Source organism: Phaethon lepturus, unplaced genomic scaffold (genome assembly GCF_000687285.1).
Source record: "Phaethon lepturus isolate BGI_N335 unplaced genomic scaffold, ASM68728v1 scaffold10239, whole genome shotgun sequence".
Taxonomy (NCBI): Eukaryota; Metazoa; Chordata; class Aves; order Phaethontiformes; family Phaethontidae; genus Phaethon; species Phaethon lepturus.
Genome location: NW_010561244.1, coordinates 123900 through 146109, shown reverse-complemented (window position 1 = coordinate 146109; position 22210 = coordinate 123900). Strand labels below are relative to the sequence as shown.

Sequence of the window (22210 nt, the reverse complement as noted above, 5' to 3'; positions counted from 1 at the left end):
TTAATGTCTTAAGTTGTTATATGCATCAGAATGCTTCTTTTAGTCTTAAAACATGTACGTATGCACATAATTGCTGGAACAGAGACAAGCGAATTCATTCCTTAAACCAGAGCACGGTTCTGTAAATATCAATATATTGATATTTAAGATAAGCTAGCCACAGGAATGTCTCTTTTTGTTCTGTGGACATATTGAGCGTTTCAGGATTATGAGCACTGTTTGTAATTTCCTCAGCTCCAGCAGAGAGATGAAGACATGCTGCTCATGATGTTTCTGATGTTAGGCCTAACGGGCAATGTTATTCTGTTTTTTTTTTCTGTTGTTCCCCTCCACTATGTCACTTGTCAAGACAAGCTTGTTAATGGCATTTGCATTTAAGTGCACATAATACTTAAATTAAATTTCCTCACTTTAGATGGCTGCTGTTCTTATTCCGAGAAGATGAAAATCTGTTCATAGTTTGTACCCAAAATCTGTTTTTGTAACTTTTTAGCTTGTGTGGTATAGTTTTTTCCAGATGTGTCTTAAAAATCTGTCATCCTTTTCTTAAATTGTATCAGATATATCTGCTTTCTTTCTGTAAACATTTGTATTGTGATGATTTGAGGTTTTGATCCCAGTTGAGACTTTCTGAGGTATGGATTGATAAGTCTCCTTCCTTTCTCTCTATAGATGGAGAACAACATTGCAGTCTAGAGCTTCTGCCCATACATACCTCATTTAACATAATCTTGCACTGAAAGATAATTAGTGTCTTAGACTTAATCTCACTAAACTCTAAAGGCAAGAGCTAGCTGGGGCTGGACTTCTTACAAGGTGCTCTTACCTTAAAATTGTGGTTCACCTCCACTTGCAAACGCACAGAACAATAGAATCCGTGCAAACTTGCTTTATCTTTGGTTAACTAACTTACTGGTTTTACTTTAGAAGTCTGAAATGATAAAGCATAGCTGTGTCATTGTCTTCCTTCACCATTCTGTATCAGTGTTGTGACAGGCCAACTACAGTGCAGAGACCCTGGGAGTGAATGAAATCTTAGCATGCAAATTAGAATTCACATTCAACTAATGTGATTAACAGTTAATAACAAATGCACATCTTTGTGTGAAATGTATCTGTTGAAAAGCTTTAAAATAGAACTTCTAAATTCCATGTTTTCCATTTACAGTACATTGTCATAATATATAAAAAAAATTACCATTTGGCCAGAGTTGGTGTTTTCCCTAAACTTTAAAAGATTCAGGGAAAAATCTGTGGAAGATATACAGGAAAAGAGTATATTGTGAATGATGTATGGACTGTTAAGCGTAAGTAATCTGTGTCAGAAAGCTTACCCTTTTTCGGAAGATGAGGATAGTGACATGCCCTAGCTAGTTAGGATACTGTCTAGTTCTATCCTTTTGATCCCAAGGTGTTTAAACCTCCACTCCAAAGCATTTCTAACCATTCTTTTCAGCTTATGAACTTAATTTCTTTTGCCATATTTGGGTTCTGCTTTGAAATTTAGGCACTGTTGGCCTGACAATGTACTTTTTGGCACTTCTTTTACTTCTCCCCAAGTTATGTTAAAAGCACCTGATGTTTGTCTGTACAGAGGAGTGTTTGCTTATAGTAGGCTTGGTTGGATGTAATCTTAGAGTTGTCTGATTGTACTTGTCTTGTCTCTCTACAACTACCTGAAAGGGGGTTGTAGTGAGGTGGGTGTTGGTCTCTTCTCCCAAGTAATTACCAATAGGATGAGAGAAAATGGCCTCAAGCTGCGCCAGGGGAGGTTTAGGTTGGATATTAGGAAAAATAGCTTTCCTGAGAGAGTGGTCAAGCATTGGAACAGGCTGTCCAGGGAAGTGGAGTCACCATCACTGGAGGTGTTCAAAAAACCTGTAGTTGTGTCAACTCAGGACATGGTTTAGTAGGCATGGTGGTGTTAGGTTGATGGATGGACTTGATCTTAAAGGTCTTTTCTAACCTTCATGATTCTGTGATTATGAGATATTTAATTTCTTACATTGACCACAAATACAACTCCCTCCCCCTTCCCCCCCACCTCAGTATTACTCAGTTACTCCAAAGCAATGCCAACCTTAATGACTGTATGGTTCTATGACTGTTCATATAGTTTCTTCTTCAGAACTTCTAATGATTAAGCTCAGTGTTTTTCCTGGGTAAAATATTTAAATATGGAGTTATTTTTATTGTTGAAATTTGTTCTAGATCTATCACACTAGCATGTAGTGAAGACCTAGTTTCTGATAAAGGAAATAATGCATGGGGTATCTACATTCCTCCCTGGCTCCACTTCCCCCTTGGTATTCAGGGGGAATTGTGACCAAAGCCAGATCTGGACCACGCTTTTCCGAGTCATTCTTCCAATGCTGGATTTACCTTTTTAGCACAACAGTTTATCTGTATAGTAAAGTACAACAACATGACTGATCATAGTGTTTGTCCTGTACTATATAGCCGCGTTAGGAAAAATTTCTTGTATGAATAGTGACGTGCGAATTACTTGAAATACCACGTTAAGGGAGCTGTACTGCTTTCAAGACTGGAAGCTGTTCAGCCATGAAGCTTCAAGTATGGGTTGTTTTGTGTGATAGAGGCATACTGTGGTATATATCACAGATATAGATATATGTGTTTGTATACATACTTACGAATGTACGTACATATATGTACATGCCTGAGAGGTACATGGTGCACCTGTACAACACAAAAACACATACAGAAACCATATACATATGCACGTATGCCTGTGAAATAAATGTATTGCAGTATATGTACGTATATATACATGCTATACAGCCATATTCTGAGATACAGACGCACACACACTGTGGTACTCAGAATCCTCAAGTAGGCTGCAGCAGCACTGTTCACCTAACTCCAACAGAATGTTTATTCTCTTAATAAATATAAACTTACTTAGTGGTATGAATTAAGTAATCACTGATTGTAATTCCTGCAGATCATGCTCACCCATTTCCCCTACAACTGTTTTTCAGCCTTTTGTGAAAGACTACTTCTATCTGCCCTTAGGCAATAAGAAATAAATAATCATTACCATGCTCACAATGTAGTTATGGCACAAATACTGTCTAGACTTACAATCCACTAGTTCATTTGCTTCATGTAGACTTGCCTTTGCTTACTGAAGTTGTTAATATCATTGGCTCTCACTTCAGAGTTTTACTACCGTGGACATGGCCATCACTGTTTTGCATCGTGATCAGATACCCTTGGAATTTGTTATGCGAAAGACACTGCACCTAATCACAGTGTATCATTTCACCCCTTGTTATAGGGGAGGACTCTGATGCAATCTTGTTTTGGAAAGGATTAATCTGTCCTTTGGTACTATTACTGTATTACTGTAAATATAAAATGCTTAGCTTGACTGTGGGGACTAGCCAGCATTTGACATTAACAGGAGATTAACTGCTTGTAGCTTTTTTTCTAGGACTAAAGTGGTCTCCCAGACATTCATTAAGCCTTCCTTAGTGTGCAGTCTGTGCAACTGCTTTCTCCAAAATAAGTTGATGGGATTTTTTTGTTGTTGTTGTTTTACAGAGTGGGAATTAATATAGAGGTAATAGTAAAATGAAGAAAAAAAATTATCATTTTTCATGCTGAATTGACTTTGTGCTTTCTCTTGAAAGACTGTGGATTTCTATTATAAATAAATCATAATACATGAAATAATTTTTAATCAGTTGTAGATTTAATGATGCATGAGTAACTGAGCTTTGTTCAGTATTTGTGCACAGAGAATATTGATAAATCTATGTGCTTACATTAGTCTTCCACTGACATTTAAAAATGTCTGACAATATATTAATATGCATAACTTCATAGTCACCTTGCTTATATTAATTCTGTATGTTAATAGTAATTCTGTGTGATAATGTTTTAGTTAGTTGAAACATACATGTTTAATTTCTGGTTTTGGATTTTTCCCCTGTCTCGTAAATCCTTCTATTACAGTGGTTTGAGGTACACATGTTAAAGATGCTGTGTTTCTTTCTATCTTACAGTTGCAGCAGCTCTCTGCAAGCCAGTCATGTCTTTGGCTACATAAGGGGCCACTCTGTTACAGTTTGGTACAGATTGAGAAATCTTGCTGCCTTTTTTCTTCTCTTTGGCCTTGAAGATGGGTCCATATGTAGGTTTGGGGATTTATGTGTTTTTTGACATAAGGCATAAGAATGTACTGAGTGCCCAGTGGTCCATACAACCTGACGCTCTGTCCGGTGCTGGCAGCAAGATACGCTGTTTAGGGAGAACATTGCAGTTCCTGCCATCTGCTTCCCCCACCATCTGCACATCTTCTCAGAGACGTATTATGCACTCCATCCCTGCCTGTTCCTTTTGATATCTGTGTATGGACCTGTTGTATGTGGATCTAAATAATCCTTTTTTTAAGCCTGTTTATGCCATCTGTGTCCACTGTTCCCTGTGTCAGCAAATTTGACTTTCTTTTGACTTCTCAAACCTTTCTGTTTCTTAAATGCTGACCTTTCCCCTGTAGAATCATAGAAATAGTTTGGGTCGGAAGGGACCTTTAAAGGTCATCTAACCTAAGCCCCCTGCAATGAGCAGGGACATCTTCAACTAGATCAGGTCGCTCAGAGCCTCATCCAACCTGACCTGGAATGTTTCCAGGGATGGGGCATCTACCACCTCTCTAGGAAACCTGTTCCAGTGTTTTGCCACCCTCAATGTGAAAAATTTCTTCCTTAGATCTACTCTAAATCTACCCTGTTTACCCCTTGTCCTATCGCAACAGGCCCTGCTAAAAAGTCTGTCCCCATCTTTCCTGCAAGCCGCCTTTAAGTGCTGGCAGGCTGCAATAAGGTCTTCCTGGAGCCTTCTCCAGGCTGAGCAACCCCAACTCTCTCAGCCTGTCCTCGTCGAAGAGGTGTTCCAGCCCTCTGATCATTTTTGTGACTCTCTTCAACAAGTCCCTGTCTTTCCTATGCTGAGGGCTCCAGAGCTGGATGCGGCACTCCAGCTGGGGTCTCACCGGAGTGGAGGGGAGGTCTTAAAAACCTGTGAGGGTGGTAAGGTGGATTGTTTATTGCTGCTGATTTGTTTTACTTTTGAAATGTGGCAAATATTTTATCTTTGCTGCTAATACAGGGAAATGTCTGGGCTTCTTGTAGGCTGCTTCCTTTTTTTGGGGACTGCTCATTCTAGAGTGTGGGGTTATGAAGGTGTTTTTTTTTTTTTTTTCTGGTTGTTGTTACTGGTGGGTTTTTTTCCTTCTCTTTCCTCTTTTTTAGTATTTACCCCATTGTTCCTGTCCTGAAATGAGATATTTGTGTACTGGATTTAGTTGGTGGTTTTCTCCTGCTGCACCACTAAATGGAATAGTACTGTAATTACTGCTACAGAGAGCCTTTCCCTGTAATGGTTCCTGAACAGTGCTTGTGTGCCACTGAAGGCCAAAGGCTACCTTTCATGTAGATTTTTAGCCTAGCTCTGTGAGGATGCCTAACTTTCATGTGGAATGATGGGCAAAGTGAAGGCAAACAAGCCTTTGTCTTGCAATCACCAGCTTTGATGAGTATAGTGATAGAGGCAGTCTTCTTAGCATTTAGGGAATGGTTTCAAAGAAATTGTTTGAACAGAAATTTGTACATATGCCTCGGCTAGGCAGAAGAAAGTGAACAAAAATGAATGTTCTGAAATGTTTCTGAGAAGCACGGCTTTTGAATGCAGCCTTCTTGTTTGGGTAGAGTTCCTTCATACTTTCAAAGTCAGTATGCACCTAATCTAAACTGTTTTCTGAACTTCGTTTTATAAAACAGTTACTGAAAATGCTTTTCTTCCATTTTAATCACAGAGGCTAAGACTTCTTACTTGTCATTGCTGAATTTCTTTGCACTTTTAAATTTCAGGCAAAAATCGACTACTATTCTTGCTAAGCGGTCATGCATTTAAATATTTTCAAATTGCTGAAAATAATTAAACTTTATTTGTTATGTTGGGTATTTACTTATCAGCTGCTGTTCTTTTACCAACAGAATTACTATTTGCATCCTCATAATTTATTTTTCAGTTCTAGCATTTTGCTTCAGTGCTGTTTGTCTCCTTATCCAACTACATAAGAGCCTATGAAAATGTTATAGTAATTCAAGTTTTCAGTTCAAGCAAAAATGTGTGTTCCTTTTCTGACAATAACCTCAAATGATTAAACTGATGGGGCCATAACCTAAAAGCTTTAATAATGTTTATTATTCAAACTGCTTTAGTGATTGATTTCAAGGTTAACTCGTGAATGTGAAGTTAATAGTTACAGGGATGCTGTGATCTGTGTAGATTTGGTGTGTGTCCCCGCCCCCAAGTTCAGTTAAGCTTAAAAAGCTGTTTCACAGTAATTTTAAGATTACATGATTAGTAGTTCCTTTGGTACCCAGTATAAAATGAATAAAATTGAAAATAAAAACAACATTATGCCTGTGATAGAGAGAGCCGTATTGGTGCCTTATGGGTTTGAACGTGCTTGTGAAAAGTTAAATCAGCGGTGTTACGGCTGATATGAGTCATTACTTAGAAAGAAGATAGTATTAATTCTTTTCTGGGAACAGCTTCCTTATTTTACAGGATTTTTATTTTCTATATACTGTTTTTCAAGGCGTCTTTAAACAGTAACAGGAATTTGATTCATGTCCTGTAGTCACAGTCTTTTAAATTACAAGGGAATAGGAAAAAAAACCAAACCACTCTTTTGAAAAAGTGTGCAACTTTTGGACAAATGGCTTGCTGTCAAAAAAAAAAAAAAAAAAAGGCTGAAACACCTTAAAAAAAAAAATTCATGCGCTTATCTTGGCTGCACAAAGAATCCTTGAGTTAGCTGGGATGCAAAGCTACAGCATTAGCTGTGAAGAGCAGCTGCCTGCAGTCAACAGAGGGCATTGACTTGGCCAGTTACTGAAGAGTAGATAATGGGCTGGATGTTCTCACCTCTGATTCCAGATAGCAAAAGTTGTTTCTGGCACTGTGTTTTTAAGAACTCACCAGGATTATATGCACTGTCATTAAAGATTAAGTAGTTTGTATAGTATAAATCACCTCTGAAACAGAGTATACTTGAAATAATCTTTAATCAGTTTAGAGGAAGGATGTGAAATGGTGCAAATGTTACAGTGCTCTTCGGGGAAGGGGGATATTGAGATTGCCTATTCTTGAAAGCATGTATTTGTAAAGTGTGCAAGAGGAGACAAAGAACAGAAGAGAGAATTTGGTTCTAAAATGCATCTTTAAATTAAACAGCAGGCTGAAAAGCACTTCCTCTTATTATTAAATTGTGAACGATAATTGGACTTTATGGATTACGCTGTAAAACTCCATCTTGTGGGTTCAGGTTGTTTTAATATTACAGTTTTTACCAGGGGCTTCTCTGCAGAGACTGTGTCACTTTTCATCTAGTTCTGGAATTTCTTTGTGGTATGGTATTGCTTCATCTTCAAAACTGTGATGTCATGGTTTCCAGTGGAGATTTCTCATGATGTATCAATTGGTGGTTGTTTAATACAAATTACAGAAATAGTGGTTTACGTTAGAATAGTGTATGACAGAGTAAGCAGTGTTTCTTTAGAGTAGCTTCTTTTTTCGTTCTGTACTGAGACACCTTTGGTTGTATTTAATTATCAGTAGAATTTATTATTCAGGCCCACCTGTGATGTTAATGGTGGGTTTCAGAGATGTTGGTTTCTAGAAATCAGTTTAATTTCAATAAAAGAAAAATATTTGATCTTTTCTCCATGTCTATTCTTTAAATCATTTCTGTAACCAAGTACTTTAATAAGATCATTCATTTAACCAAGTACATGCATTAATAAGGTAGAATCTCTTTGAACTTCAGTAACTTTTTAATCTTTGAATTAAGTTTAAAAGAATGAAATATTAGAATTTTTACCAATAAATTTAAAAATAAATTGAATAATTTGAACTAATGGTAGAATTAAGTGGAGACATTCCGACATTAAATATGATGATTTGGTATATTACATGAGATATTTTCACTTAATTTTTATGAAGAGTAGAATTTTTATGAGCAGTAATTCTGAAAAATATGAGTCTACTTAATGGAATCATTCTTCTTAAGACTATTTGTACTGTCATTGTTTTTTCGCCTTCTGATACCCTTTCTGGAATCTGGAAGCTTTGTACTCATTGTCATTTTTTTCTTAGTTTCAGCCCAGACTCTGAAGAGCAACCTTGATTCAATGAATCATCAGATAAAGCGCCTTGAAAATGACATTGAGAATTTCCCTAAAATACAAGATGAACATGATAAGTTTGTAGAAAAGATGAGCATATCCTTTTTGCATGTCTTCATTGGTGATCTGAACATTCTGATCGTCTGGTTAAGTATTTACAGCACTTCAAAATAAGTTTTAAGTCTCCTTTTCCAGGCTTTTATTCTGGTGCAGAGAAAAGCGTAACAGAACGTGCAGAATGTAAGAAAACATATAACTGAGTACAACTTCGTAATCAGACTTCCAACGGGGAAACCAAATAGCTTTCTTGAAGGAAGTAGTTATAGTGACTGGTCATGAAGATAGTAGTATATGGGTTTTTGTTTTTGTGGTGTTTTTTGTTTTTGTGGTTTGGTTTTTTTTTTTCCCCTCCCCTTGGAGAATGGTATTTAATGACAATTTTTGAATCATTTCAATCTAGAAAACCATCAGCAGTGGAGTTAAGAGTAATTATTATTTTAGCTTCAGATGTGTTGATTTTTCAGGGGAAGAGTATTAATTTTTGTGTTTGGGTTTTTTTCAACAGAACATTTTAGCAAAAAAATACTTACGTTTTTCATACTCGAGAGTGATTTGTCCTTTTATTTATGTAGGGAATAGAGACTGTGGGTTCTTTAAGCACTAGTAAAATAAAATCTGTGGGAGAATACCAAATAATGTCTGTCTAGCCCATTTTCTTCCAAAATTTTCATATATCTAGCTTTACTTTTGCTCAGAAGTATGAAATAACAAGTAAAGTATACTGTACATGCAAGAAGCTTACAACCTTGTGAGAAAGACTAAGTAAAAGTCCTTTTATTCGTAAAAGGACTTTGCAGGTTTTCATTTTGTGCAAAGCACATTTCTGTATATGTGGAAGTACTTGGAGTATGGTACGTGGCTAGGTCTAAGGCATTCTATGCATTTATAGAAGCTTGGAAAGTTCATGTGACATCTATTCTTTCATTTTGCAACCAGACATAAGTCATGGTTTCATGGGTTTTTCAAAGGAGAGAAGAAAAAAAAGAACAAAAAAAAAAAAAAGAGGAGATTGGTGTCTAGAGCCATTTGTAGCTGCTTATCACATCTAGTAAGTTGATGTAATGAAGAGGTTCTGCTAACTACTGGGTATATGGAAACTAAGTTCTGGTAGGATTAACCATCTGAATGCATTCAGTGACAGAAATTCACAAGAAGATATTAAGTATCTTCTCTTTCTGGATTTAAGTTTCTGACAAGACTGCAGGTAAGTAGCTTAAGGGCGACAACTCATGACTAATTGGAAAATTGTTTCTTGTTACTTATGTATTCTCTTCCACCCTGTCATATTTGCAAGGTTAGGAGACTCGCTAGTAATCACACTTACCCGTTCTGCTATTAAAGAAAAGCTTATGATTTTCCTGAGATACATGCACATAAGAAAATCTTAGAATATTGCCTTGTAATTGTCCTTTGCCTTGTCATCATGTGCGGAGGCTGAATGCTGTCAAGTAAGCCCCACTCCTGTTCATAAAGGCAACCAACATACTGAAATGCACCTTTTGCAACTGTTTTCTTGTTAAGCTTGACAGCTCTGTTCTACGCTTATCTATGTTATTTTTCGGTTGTGTTGAGTAAATGCTTTGCCATTTGTTGTTTTGCTACCTATGTATTTGCTGTACTTACAAAAATGATTTGCATCACTCAAGTGATTTGGTGAGAAAAAAGAGCCAAGTAGCTAATGTTTACCTTTTTCTGCTCAGTGGTTTATCAACTGAATTTCTTGTAGAAAAAAGATCATCTGACAATGTGATTGTCTGACAAAAGAGTTTAAAAAAAGTAAATGCACTAATGCTTTTTTTGTACTAGCAAAAATATAAAGATTCTCTGAAATTTATGAAAATTAATTGTTGGAAGTTTCCTGGGCAGCGTTGCTTCAGTGCACGTATGTTGATGTCACAACTAGATTTACCGGTTCCTCATAATTAAAATAGGCATCCTGAATTGTAGATGGTTAACAGCTTTTATCATGCTAGTGAATTTGGTGGCTTGACAAAATAGATAAGTCTTAAGAAATGAACTGATTCTGCCTAAGGATTTATGTTTTCATAATTAATAGATGACCTGATAAATGGTGTTTTTCTTTTTTAGACAGTCATCTCCAGTTATGTCAAGTGATCAACTTTGTTTCTGCTTGTAGGGAATATTCTTACGTTTTCTCCACCCTTGTATTAATTTTTTTTTTTTTTTGACTGAAGAATAAATAACAAGGCGGAGGGGGGGAAACAACATCTTAGTCTTCAGTATGTATTTCTTTTGTTTTTATCAGCTGTGTGAAGAATTGTTGTTGATAACGCATACTGAGATTAGAAAGTTAAAAAATTTCAGGCTGAACATCTCTCTCTCTGCTTGAGTGTTTCAGAAAAGTTGAGGCGTGTCTGAACATAAATCATCTCACAGTAGACAGTTTGAGGCTGCAGGAATTATACCATAATTAAAGGCATAGTTTCTCTTTCCTGTTCCAGTTAATAAACAAAACTGTTTACTAGTAACTGAGAGGAGCCTTTCTTGAGAAAATTTGAAAGGAGTATTGCTTGGTATCATACTAAGGTAGGAGATGAAGGACAATTAAAATACCATACATAATATTCATTTGTAATAATGAAATGAATTAATACTGTAATATAGAAGTAAATGCTATGACATAACATAATTTTATGTTTTTTAACTTTTTTCAGCAAAAAAGGTGAGTCTTTGGTACTGTGAGTGACAGAGAGATGAATAGAAATTCTACTTACATTTTCATATAGGATTTTTTTATTGACCTATTTCTAAACAGGCTAATTTTTGGTTTACCTTAAACATGTATTGTTGGCCACCAGAGATAGTGGATATCAGAATAAGGTTTACAGCTACGCTAGAACAGAAAGTAGAAGCGAATATATAATGTAGTTAAGCAAAAAAACCCACCAAAACAAAAAACTTTCAGTGAATTTCATGCTATATTAAATAACTTATGTGCGATTCCTGAGACAACTTTTTCATGATCTGTGAAGATCAAATTGCAAATTATTTAACTTTAAACATGGGGGCTTTCTTCTATAATTAGCCCAGCCTCATGCAGCACTGAGGACTCTCATTCAACAGTTTGGAAAAGTAATTACGACTATGACGAACCTGGCTTTCAGTCCTTGTTTTATTTCAGTCTCTGTGCCTCTAATTGAACATTTTTTTTAAATGGAAAACTCAGAACTTTATATTCACTTGCCGTAGGAGTATATGCTGTTTTCTTAGTGATGTTAAAACACAAGTGTCTAGTTGGGGACTGAGGAAGATACTCAGATTAATGGGGTTTAACTTTAAATGTTATTAAGAAAGATTAAAGACAACAGAAGGAAAAGGTATTTCAGAGGGAGTAAGGGAAAGTTGCACAGAGTTAACTTACTCATTCATCTTGATCTAGAACTATAGCTACATAAATAATAAATACGACCTTTTCTCACCTCCCAGCGCGTGCACGCACCCCCATTGACAAGCGTTTAGTCCTCTGGAAACTAGGCAGGAGCTTTCTTCTAAGAAGGGAGAACTGCTAGAGCTTAGGGTGGCAGGAGGGCACGCTGTTTGATCGCTGGCCATTACAGAATCACAGAGTCATTAAGGCTGGAAAAGACCTTATAAGATCAAGTCCACCCACCAACCCAACACCACCATGCCCACTAAACCATGTCCTACGGTGCCAATTAAGTTCATTCTTTTTGTTATCCTGCTAGTTAGAGAGACTGACTTCTTGCTGTGTTGCTATTGGACCATTATGTAGTTTGTAAACAATCTTACATTACTTTATATTTATAAACTATCCTAGATGTACTAGTGTATCCTTAAATGAAGATTTTTGCTTAGTTTCTCTGTTTTTTAGCTGTATCATTTACCCTAGTAAAAGATATTAACGTGCCTAATCCTGTTAAAATCTTTTGCCTACCAGAGCGATATATGGTGCCACTTTTTTCTAACTGATTGCATACATGTGAAGAATTAAAAGCTTACTTTTAAAGAATTGCAAAATTAAGGGAAACATGGATGAAAGGATAAAAATTACTGCAGATAAAAAATTTTCAAAGCAGTGTGTATTCATCTTACTAAATGGAAAAAGAGCAGTCTGTGAACTAATTTTAATTTCTAGAAAGGAACAGCATTCATTAAAACGGGATCCTTTTTATGAAATAAAACTGCCTTCTTGAAAGGCATATATTCTCACTTGATATATATTTATGCTCATAGTTTTATCTAATAATGACTATTGTCACACAACTAAATACAAGTTTTATTAGTTCCTTACTTCATGTACTTCAGTGGTAGTGAAATGATCTGGGGAGAAGTCTGCTCGAAGTGTGTGTGGGACTTTCATGCCCTGAGAATGTTAGGAAATATTTCATGTGCGGTAAACACCAACTGATAATTCTCTTGTACAAACGACTGTACTGCAGAATCTCTTACAGCACACCACTGAGGAAGAAACAAATATGTTCTGAATCGGAATCTCAGCATCTGGAAATGGCTGTGAACCTTTTTTCCCCCTCTTAGAGTGACTGAGCAGCAGGACATCATTTACACACTGACGTGGAATGCTGAGAGAATGTTAATGGCATTAACACTCTTGTTATCTGTTAACACTTGGGATTTCCTCCTAGCTTGCTATGGAAAAATAATTCACTTGAAGTGTTTTGAGATGTCGTTTTTAGGAAAGCCTGTTTTTGTTTTTCAGACAATTTGAAATGCACTCGTACCTTCATTTCTGCATGATTGTATAGATCAATATCTGAATTTGCTCTTTATTAGGGGCTTCTCAAAGATAACCCTAGAGGGGGAAAATCTCTATGAAGTTTTGTATATGCCCCTACATTTGAAGTAACTATCTTTTGTCTGAGATCATTTGAATGTATTGTTAAATGTAGAGGCATTTTTCCCAGTACTTCAGGGACCAGAAAAGAGAACCATTCCACCAGTGATTTTTCTTTCAAATTCTAGGTCATGTATAATCCTCAAGACAATTTTTTACATGTGCCTTTCCTTACAATATTTATATAAAATTTTGTTCTTGCTATCTACAAAAATGACCTTTGAAAAATACCTTCATTGGAAAGTGCATTTCTTCACTAGAAGAGGTATTTTGGCAAAATAATGGCTATTTATTGAGATAAAATACTTTTCTTGCACAGTGTCAGGGGAAACAGGTCTACCTTACTGAAGTTTGCACATAAATAATTTTTTTTTTGACTTCTCAAAGAACCTGATTTTTATCCTTTCACTACGTCCCTCTCTTCCTCTCTCAACACCCTACGCCCCCACCCCCCCCACCAAGTGAGAAAAAACCTGTGTTGTCCAAAGGCGACAGTGAAAAAGTAATTAAGGTAGTTTGCAGGTTATAAAGTATTAAGTTATGTGATGAATAACAAAGAAACAGAAAGCCGTAGCTTCTGGATGTAGCATGACTTTTTTTGGTTTTGTTTTTGGTTGGTTTTTTTTGTAAGTTATGGCACATTATACGAATGTGATCAGGGTGTTTTTTTACTCGTAGTGTTGAGCATTTGTTTAAAGTGAAGCCTTCTGCTTGCAGTGAAAAACAAACTCCAAGGAACAGTCAGCAGAAAGCACATGTCTTAAGATGTGCTAGCACCAGGGAATAAAGTCTTGTTTAAGAAGCCTTATGAGTGCTTGCAGTGAAAGGAAATAAAGCAGGAGTTATTTATTCTAGTTTGAGATCTAAATGTCAGCTGTTCTCTCCAGGTCTTACCTTAGAAAAATTAATAACTTGATTAAATGCTTAGTCCAGCAATTTTTTTTTTGTTTTCAATCATGACTTGTTAGCTATTCATTTTAAACAGAACAAATAGCACTAAATTCATAGTATTAATATTGTTTGTAAATTGAGGCCATCATACGGTCTATTTTATCACCCATGAAACAATGATGAACTTGTTGAAACTTTAGATTCTTGTGTAGTATCAAAAAATTATAATGAGCATGTAGTGCTGGTACTACAGCATTTAATGACATTTCTCCTATTTAGCATTGATTACTTAAAAATATGTAATTTCTGCAGTTGTTTGCATTTAACTGTGAGCCAAATTATTTGTTCAAAAATAAAACTGTGATTAACTTTCTATTAGCAACATCCTAGAAAAACTTTTTTCTAAATTAAAACAGTAAGTGGAACAAGAAGAAAAAGACTGTGCACTGCCTACTGAAGGTACAGCACAGAAAAGCAACCACTTATTTGCTGTTGAATCTTTGGTTTATGGAGTTTTCTGTTTAAACTGTGCTTTATGTTGTTTCAATATCTTCTTTCTTACTCGTAGTTTACAAGTTTCAATCCCAAAGAAAGAGAGGAGAAAAGACCTTCTAAGGCCTTACCTTCCTGGTAAAGCGAGACATTACAGTGCCTTCTCAATATGCAAGTATGTGCAGTGTAGTAGAAACGTAGTCATCAATAAACAATTTTCCTTACTTGGAAATTCTTTGGTTCCCTTTCACTTTCTCTCTGAGAACAGCCAAAAATACTCGGATGAAAGGTAAAATCCCCCTGTATGTTAGTTCTTTCTGTGCTGATTTCCTGCATAACTTATGATTCTTACAAGCCCATTCGGGGTGAGGGCAACTGCTGAAGTAGGAATGTGAACGGAATTAATTTTGAAGCGATGTTTCTGTTGGGCTTCCTGTCCGATTGCTTTCATTTCATTGTTCTGTTCCAGTCAGATGTATGAAATAACAGACAGGGAAGTGAGAATGCAGTCAGCTAGAGAAAGACCGGAAGACAACATAGTAAGAGAATGGGCAGTGGCCAGTGGATGGAAGGATGAAGGCTGAGAATCCAGGTTTTGAGCTAAGGCACAGTGTCGGAATGGTAAAGTTTAGAAATACTCTTATTAGTGGCAGGAGAAGATCGATGTGACAAAAAGATGCTAACTTGTTCATTCTGCGCACACCCTGAAAGTTACCGATGTGTTTTGCTTCTTTGTTACCCATTCTTAGTCTATGCTTAGTACTTTTAAAATGGAAAATGCTTTAGGCAGTAAATATAAGACTGTACTGTACATCTTTTGCTTTACAGTTCATTTTATACTCAAGGTGGGATTTTTTTTTTTTGCTTATGTCTCTTGAGAATTGCAGTTGTACAGATTGATGTGTAGGTCTGCTTTTTACTGCAAGGAGCTTTTTCTCCTGTTTGATATTAAGAGTTCTCTGGATTTCTGTTACACTACTGCATTCCCAAATATATAAATTGTTCATGTTGCAATGAACTTTTTGAAGTAGAATGTATATTTAAGTACTAGAATACCATTTTTCCTCCCACTGCAGACTTAGTTCAATTTGAATTCATTGTTAAAAAGTTATTAAAATGCTTTTAAGAACCTCCACCTTCTACTACATATTCTATATGTTCTATTTGTATAGTTGATTAACATGATGAGCAAAAAACCCCCTTGTGGTCTGTGTACATTAATTTCTGCATCTAGGATGCTCTGCTCTAAGTTCCCATACCTCTAAGAAAGCTAAATTTGTGATGAGAGTATCAGATTTGAGATTGCAGTGAGTTGCTTGGCTGCTTGACTGACAGCCACCAGATGTGTATGCCCTAAATTTGCATTATTTTGTGTTGCCCCAAGTGCGAGAAAAGAAGCACTAAAATGCACTTTTGAAAAGCAAGTCAACAGTATATCATTTTCTGAGAGGCTGCATTTAAAAACCTTTTATCTCTGAACACTCGCACCGCATTCAAATGGGTATGCTAAAGCAACCAAGACACACTTGATTAAACTGATCGTGCTTGTAATTCTTAGAAGTACATCTGAAGGGCTGACGTATTTCATCAGCATAGGCAGAAAATCCCACTTCGAAAGCACTGTGATAGAAGATAGGAAGAATTAGTACATGCATGTAATCTGCTTTTCTTTTCCAAACTAGCAGCTTCTTTAGAAAATTCAGGGCGTCAATGAATAAACAGTGTTTTCTGTTTCCATTTTTGCATTGCTAATTGTTCCAGCTCATAGCATCTCAGCAGTTTGAATCCTACTGCAGAACTGACCCTGCCCAGTTCAAAATCAGATTACCAACTATTTGTGCTATATTTAGGTAGGTATATTCAACTGACATTATTAAGCTATGGGAAAAAAAAACCAGACTGCAGTTTGATGTTGTTGAGCTCAAATGTACTTAAGTTGTTTACTTAATCTTTTAGAGAGTGTGTCTTTCCAACATATAAAATGATCTGCTTATACAGACTGGCCTTTTTCAAGGTACCAGTTTACAAATTATATAACCAGCAGGTCAGAAATACAGCCAGGACCTATTGCAATTAGAAGGCACAATATCAGAGACACATTCTGAATATCTCAGTCCTGAGCAGCACAGCAGCACTCACACAAACAATTCCAGAAGCTGTAATTAATTTTCTTTTTATACTTTTTTTTCTAGGAGATTCTGTTGTTCAGTGACAGTCATGATATAACTGTTGTTCTTCAATTTCATTTCCACTGAGAAATGTCAGTATGGCCTTGTGGCATTTACTAATCCTTTCAATTATCTAATTTTTCACCCCAGGGGAAAAAAAAAGTAATGCTGCACTAAAGTTGCTGTGAAATATTTGCATGACTGGTGTCACATTGTGTATGACTAGATATTTGTCATGAAGGTCAATAGACATCATTGCATTAATATAAGGCTAAATATACTGTTTCTGCTGTGTGTAAATATTCTTGACCTGCAACGCATTTTCCCATTGCGTTGTCTGTAATAGGCAGCAGAATAAAGCTGTGAATCTTTGCACAAAGTTAACTTGGAAAGATACTGCAGAAACAAGGCAAGTTAATTTACTATCCGAATAGAATGAGTCTCCTTTTCTGCTCATGACTGAAAACCAATTGGGTTTGGTCTGTTATTTAATACAGCAAATGGTGGTGGTGCTAGTTGTTTTCCCAAGTAAACTTCTTTTGAAATTAGTGGAAAAATCTATCAATTTGTCATGATACTGTGACAATCCTTATGGGAGTTCTAGGAATTATTATATCTTACAATTTCAGAATTTTTATACAGGGTTTTTATACTAGACATTTTAAATTAAACTTTATTTTCATTCATTTACTAATATGCTTTGAGCTTTCGTGGACTAAGCTGCAATCCTTGTAGAATTAGACTTTCCAGTTACAGATGAGTTTAACTTTCTAGAAAAGCCTTTGATAACTTCCTGCTTGGTCAAGTCCAGTCTTGCTATTGAGAGGCAGGGTAACATCACGTGTAGTTTCCTTGAACAGAAGAGGGTTAAGGAATGAAGGAGGTTTGAGCATAGTTTTAGCCTTCATATTTATGCCCTCAGCTTTATTTCGTCGTAGTAAATGTGAGATACTAAGAGCAATGTGAGAAATAGTGGTGGAAGAGACTGTCAGTCTGTCTTCTATATTAAATCTATAAATTTAAACAGCCAGCGTGGAATTACAAGGATTTTATGTAGGGTATGTGGAGGAGCAGGTTTATCTTGAGCCAGAGTGAACGTGCTATTGGTTGCTAATCTAAAGACATCTCCTTTGTTTTACTACCTCTCTCAGCTTTAATGAGGCATACTGAAGCTTTCTGGAATAAACGTGGTGGTTTTGTCTGTAGGATTTTTTAATTACACAAAGTATGACATTTTCCTTAAGCTATGCTGAAATTCTGTTTTTTCATCTGTGGTACACTATGCATCAAAAGAATTGTTTGGTTTTATTACATGCCATCCAATAACAGAGATGCTGTTGAGATATTTCATATTTAGATATTTAATGTTAATTGTTTAATTTGATACAGTGTGTGTGTTGCTCAGTGAAATAGAATTTGGAAAACTTTAAAGTGGTCAAGTCTAGTCTGGCAATATTCCACATGTTTATTGTTGTCCTAATGCAAGTTTTTAATGATACTTTGCTGTGCTTTGGCTAGGTACCTGGCTTTATTTGCTTTTTTTATATTCCTGTATTTTAATAACTCTATGTTCCTTGATGAAAAGAGAATTCTACACAGGCCTGCATAATTGATCATGAGATATTCCATTCTTTTAGGAGCAAAACATGATATAAGCCAAGAGAGACATATTACTAAATCATTGTTTCAGTGCTTGGCCACTTATGTGAAAACTGTGATTTGCTTTGAGACAAGATCAGCCTCACAGACTACAGATTGCCTTAAGGGCATAAATAAAGGATGATGATAAGTAGCAATATATTTAGAGTAAGGTATGAGTCAGATTCTTCAGGGAGTGGTGTGAAGTCCACTTTTATATAGTAGTTTCAGGAGGAGTCTGTAAGAAAAGGCAAACAGCATATGCATTAAATTCTCAGATAGCAAATCAGTAAATAATGCAAACACAAGGGAGGGAAACACCAAAGGGCCCAGGGAGAGTTACCAGGACTCAGGACATAATCGTGTGAGAACAACTCTGGAAAAGTGTGTGATGCTATATTTGAGGAAAACAGCAGTGGACACGTGCCATTCGTGAAGATATAGTTTGTTAGTAAGAGGGAAACTGTGTACTCCATTCTCTTTTTTTTTTTATAAGGTAAATAAACTAAGAACCAAACACGGTGGGAAATGCAGTATAGATCATATATTCACAGTACATCAGAGAGGAAAATAAATTTTTCTGACTTTTACTAAGGATATGTTCTTTATTTTGTTGTGTGGAGGTAGATCGTTAAGTATGTTCAGTTCAGGTTTTTTTGTTATGTTTATGTAGATACTATATATCGAAGGAGTTAGCTAAGTTAGTAAATGGTTTTACATGGAGTTGAAAGTGTGGCTGTCAGGTTCGGAGGGTATCACAGAAAAAGGATGCAACTGGGCCTGGAGGGGAGGAGAGCAAAAGGAAAAGCATATAGAGCAAAAAAATGAACAAGAAAGGTGTTTAACTCATCTTTCGTCATGAAAAATCATACGATTTTTAAAATATTTAATTTGTAAATTAAATTACAACATTGTGCTTGTATGCTCTCAGCTGTGTCCATTAGAAGCTTTTTTGAAGGACTCTTCTTCCCAGATGGTGAATTTATCCAGTTCCTCTCGATTTTCAGAATCAGTTGACGCTCATTGTTACCTTAGTGTTGTTCTTGAATGGGCTCTTCTCTTTCCTTCTTGTTTTCCCCTTTATTCAGAAGTATGCAGAAAGAATTGAATTATCTGCAAAATATCCTTCTGCCAGATTGAACACACAACTCTTTTTAAGGAGCTTTCAACTTCGTTATCATATGTGCTTTCTTAATTTTTTTTAATATTTGATTCATCTTCCTTAAAAGACATTAAAAATGCCCACAATATTCCAGACGATAACTACAGGATTATATAGGTGTAATTATTACTTAGATTGAACTTGGAAGTCTCATAATAATGTGTCATGTTTTAATGCATAATATTCATTTCCCTTAAAACTGTTTGATATCAGTAAAAGAAATGACAAATCCCTTTGAAAAATGATCCTTTGATTTTTAACTGGTCTGGAATAAGGCAGAGTTTTCATAAAGTTAATATTTTAAATTACAAGAACTGTGGAAAATTATAAATGAAAATAGTGTTATACAAAGCAGACGATTAATTTTCTTTCTGACTCTACACTTCTACCTTGAGATCTTCATTTCTTTTTAAGGACTAAACCCCTGGTGTGTGGGGACATAAGATTATATTGATTTCTTCCGTATTGGGCTATAGTATAACTCCTGTGAAAAGGAGCGTACAAACAGTGTGTAGGTTCTATTATAGTATGAATAAAGGAAGAAATTGGAAGATGTTAAAAGTGAGGAGGCATAATGATACGCAACAGGTAGCTGTATGGCAATTAAGAACTTATCTTATTTTTCTAATTTCTATTTCTTGAAAAACATATATTCTGTAAATTATATAGTACAAGCTTTGTAGTTTATCTAAGTCCTGACATTTCACTATACGTTTATGTTGGATTTTTTTGTCTGTTTAATCCCTGAGATTATGTAGATTTACCACATGAGGGAGCTCCGTTCTATTCTGCACCTTGAAGACTGCATCTAGAACTGTGCTTCGAAGCTAGTACTAAATAAGATTGAGAGAGGATTTTGTACAAGAAAGGAGAAAAGTATAAAAAGGTTCCTGAAATGCAGTTTTAGGGTATATGTTGGCCAACTAGTAAGAGAAGAATTTTTTGACAGTAATCTACAGACACATGAAAAATTATATAGGAGGAAAAACCTGCCTATTTGGGAGATTCTAGAGAGTGAAATTCTATGAACGAAAATGTACTTAAATACATTAAAAGCTCAAGGCTTCTTGATTGTAAATAATTGCTTGAGGGAAACTGTGCTTGGATCCTTAAATTTATATTAAACCAAATTGTCCAGATCACGGAAATATATTTTTGTAAAGAATTGTGCACTGCTAGAATGATATTCATTAGAGATCCATTTTCTATTTGCTGTATCCTTATTTTAAAATCTGAAATTAAAGGGAGGGTGGACTCTATAAATCCCTGGCGATCCAACGCTACATATCAAAATGAAACTGTCGTGAGACATTGCTTTATCAAAAATTTTCGTATTGATGGAACTGCTTTTTTGCCCTCTACCCTTCTCCACTCCCCAAAAGAAATTAAAAAAAACTCAACTTTTTGGAGGGGAAGGATGTCATCACCAGAGTGTACTCATTTTTTTAAAGCAGTGTGTCTGAGCGTAGGAAACTTTCATTTGAGATCCTGATTGCCCTGTGATTCTGCCTTTTGCTTTTCTACCTGGTCAGAACACATGTTTAAGAAATGAGGAGTCCTCTGTTGACGGAGATAGAAATTTGAGGGATTACTTCACTTTCCTGACTCTTTGTTTTAATCCCAGTCATTTGGGGCAATGCTATTTGTGTGCATACGGTGGGGAGTTCCTAGCAAATAATTGCCCAGTAAATTATGGTTACATGCTTTTGGTATTAATATCTGGACAGAAAAGAGGAGGGAAAGGTCATGCACTGTTCTAACTCCAATCATATATAATGTGTGGTTGTAAGTTTGCGACTGGTACGCAGAATACTATGGAGCTGCAAAATGGACTCATTTTTAGAGTGTAGTCTTTTACTTGCATTTTCTCCTGTGCTTGAATTTGTGAACGCTTCATTACAACAGTTGTTCGCAGTAGACACATCTCAATTTGATGATATTTATTCTGTGCTTTTTTTATCAGATGATGTAAAATCATTCCTTTTCCTCCTTGATTTTGAACATCTAGGCTCTTGAAACATTGTATGATCTGAAATTTTTCATATTTCTGAAGAAGAGGAAATGAGGACTTCTGACATGGCTGCATTAAAGGAAACCTAGAAATATAAGGAGTCACTTCTGCTTTCCTTCTCCACACTTTACCTAAAAACTTTATCTAGGTGAAGTAACCATCAGATGTACTGATTGAAGCTTGTTAAAACAGGGTACAACTGACAGCTCCAACATACCTCTCTTAATTAAATCCAGATGAAGTGAGGAAAAACTGCATGATCAAAGAGAACGTGAATGTGGTTGCAGTTTCTCTGAAAGATTTAGGGCACACAAAGCTGTAATTATTGTTTAAAGCGTCTCATTGTGTGTTCCAAAGCTAGTAGAATATTTCTAGGAGTGGTTACCTGACTGTGGCTTTGCTGGAATAGGTATCAACAAGTAATTTTTTCTTTATTGTTGTCTGTCAATGCTTTGTGTTATTTGAAACAGTCACATGTAATTAATTTGAATATAATATGCAAAACAAATTTTGCATTTTAGTTGTTTTCTTTCTTCTTTTCATTCATCTAAACAGATTTTTATCTAATTGTTCTCCAGGGAAGGTATGCTAAAAATCCATTACTCCTGCAACATTTTGTTTGATACATTCTTGACTATCATGTGTTCTCTATTGCCTTCTAATTAATACATGAATAGTGATTATAATTAGTTGTTTGCCACCACAAAAAATTAGAGACGTTTGAGTTTGAAA

At 35.8% G+C, this 22210-nt stretch overlaps 1 protein-coding gene across 1 annotated transcript in view; it reads left to right on the top strand.

The window, feature by feature from the left end:
- Positions 1-22210, top strand: part of LOC104626112 (protein diaphanous homolog 2-like) — a gene marked incomplete at both ends in the record, with an annotated part of 80377 nt that overhangs the window by 13546 nt on the left and 44621 nt on the right. Inside the window, one exon of the mRNA XM_010293942.1 lies at positions 8194-8318. Coding sequence (XP_010292244.1) covers positions 8194-8318 — 125 coding nt within the window. The remainder of the gene's footprint in view (positions 1-8193; positions 8319-22210) is intronic.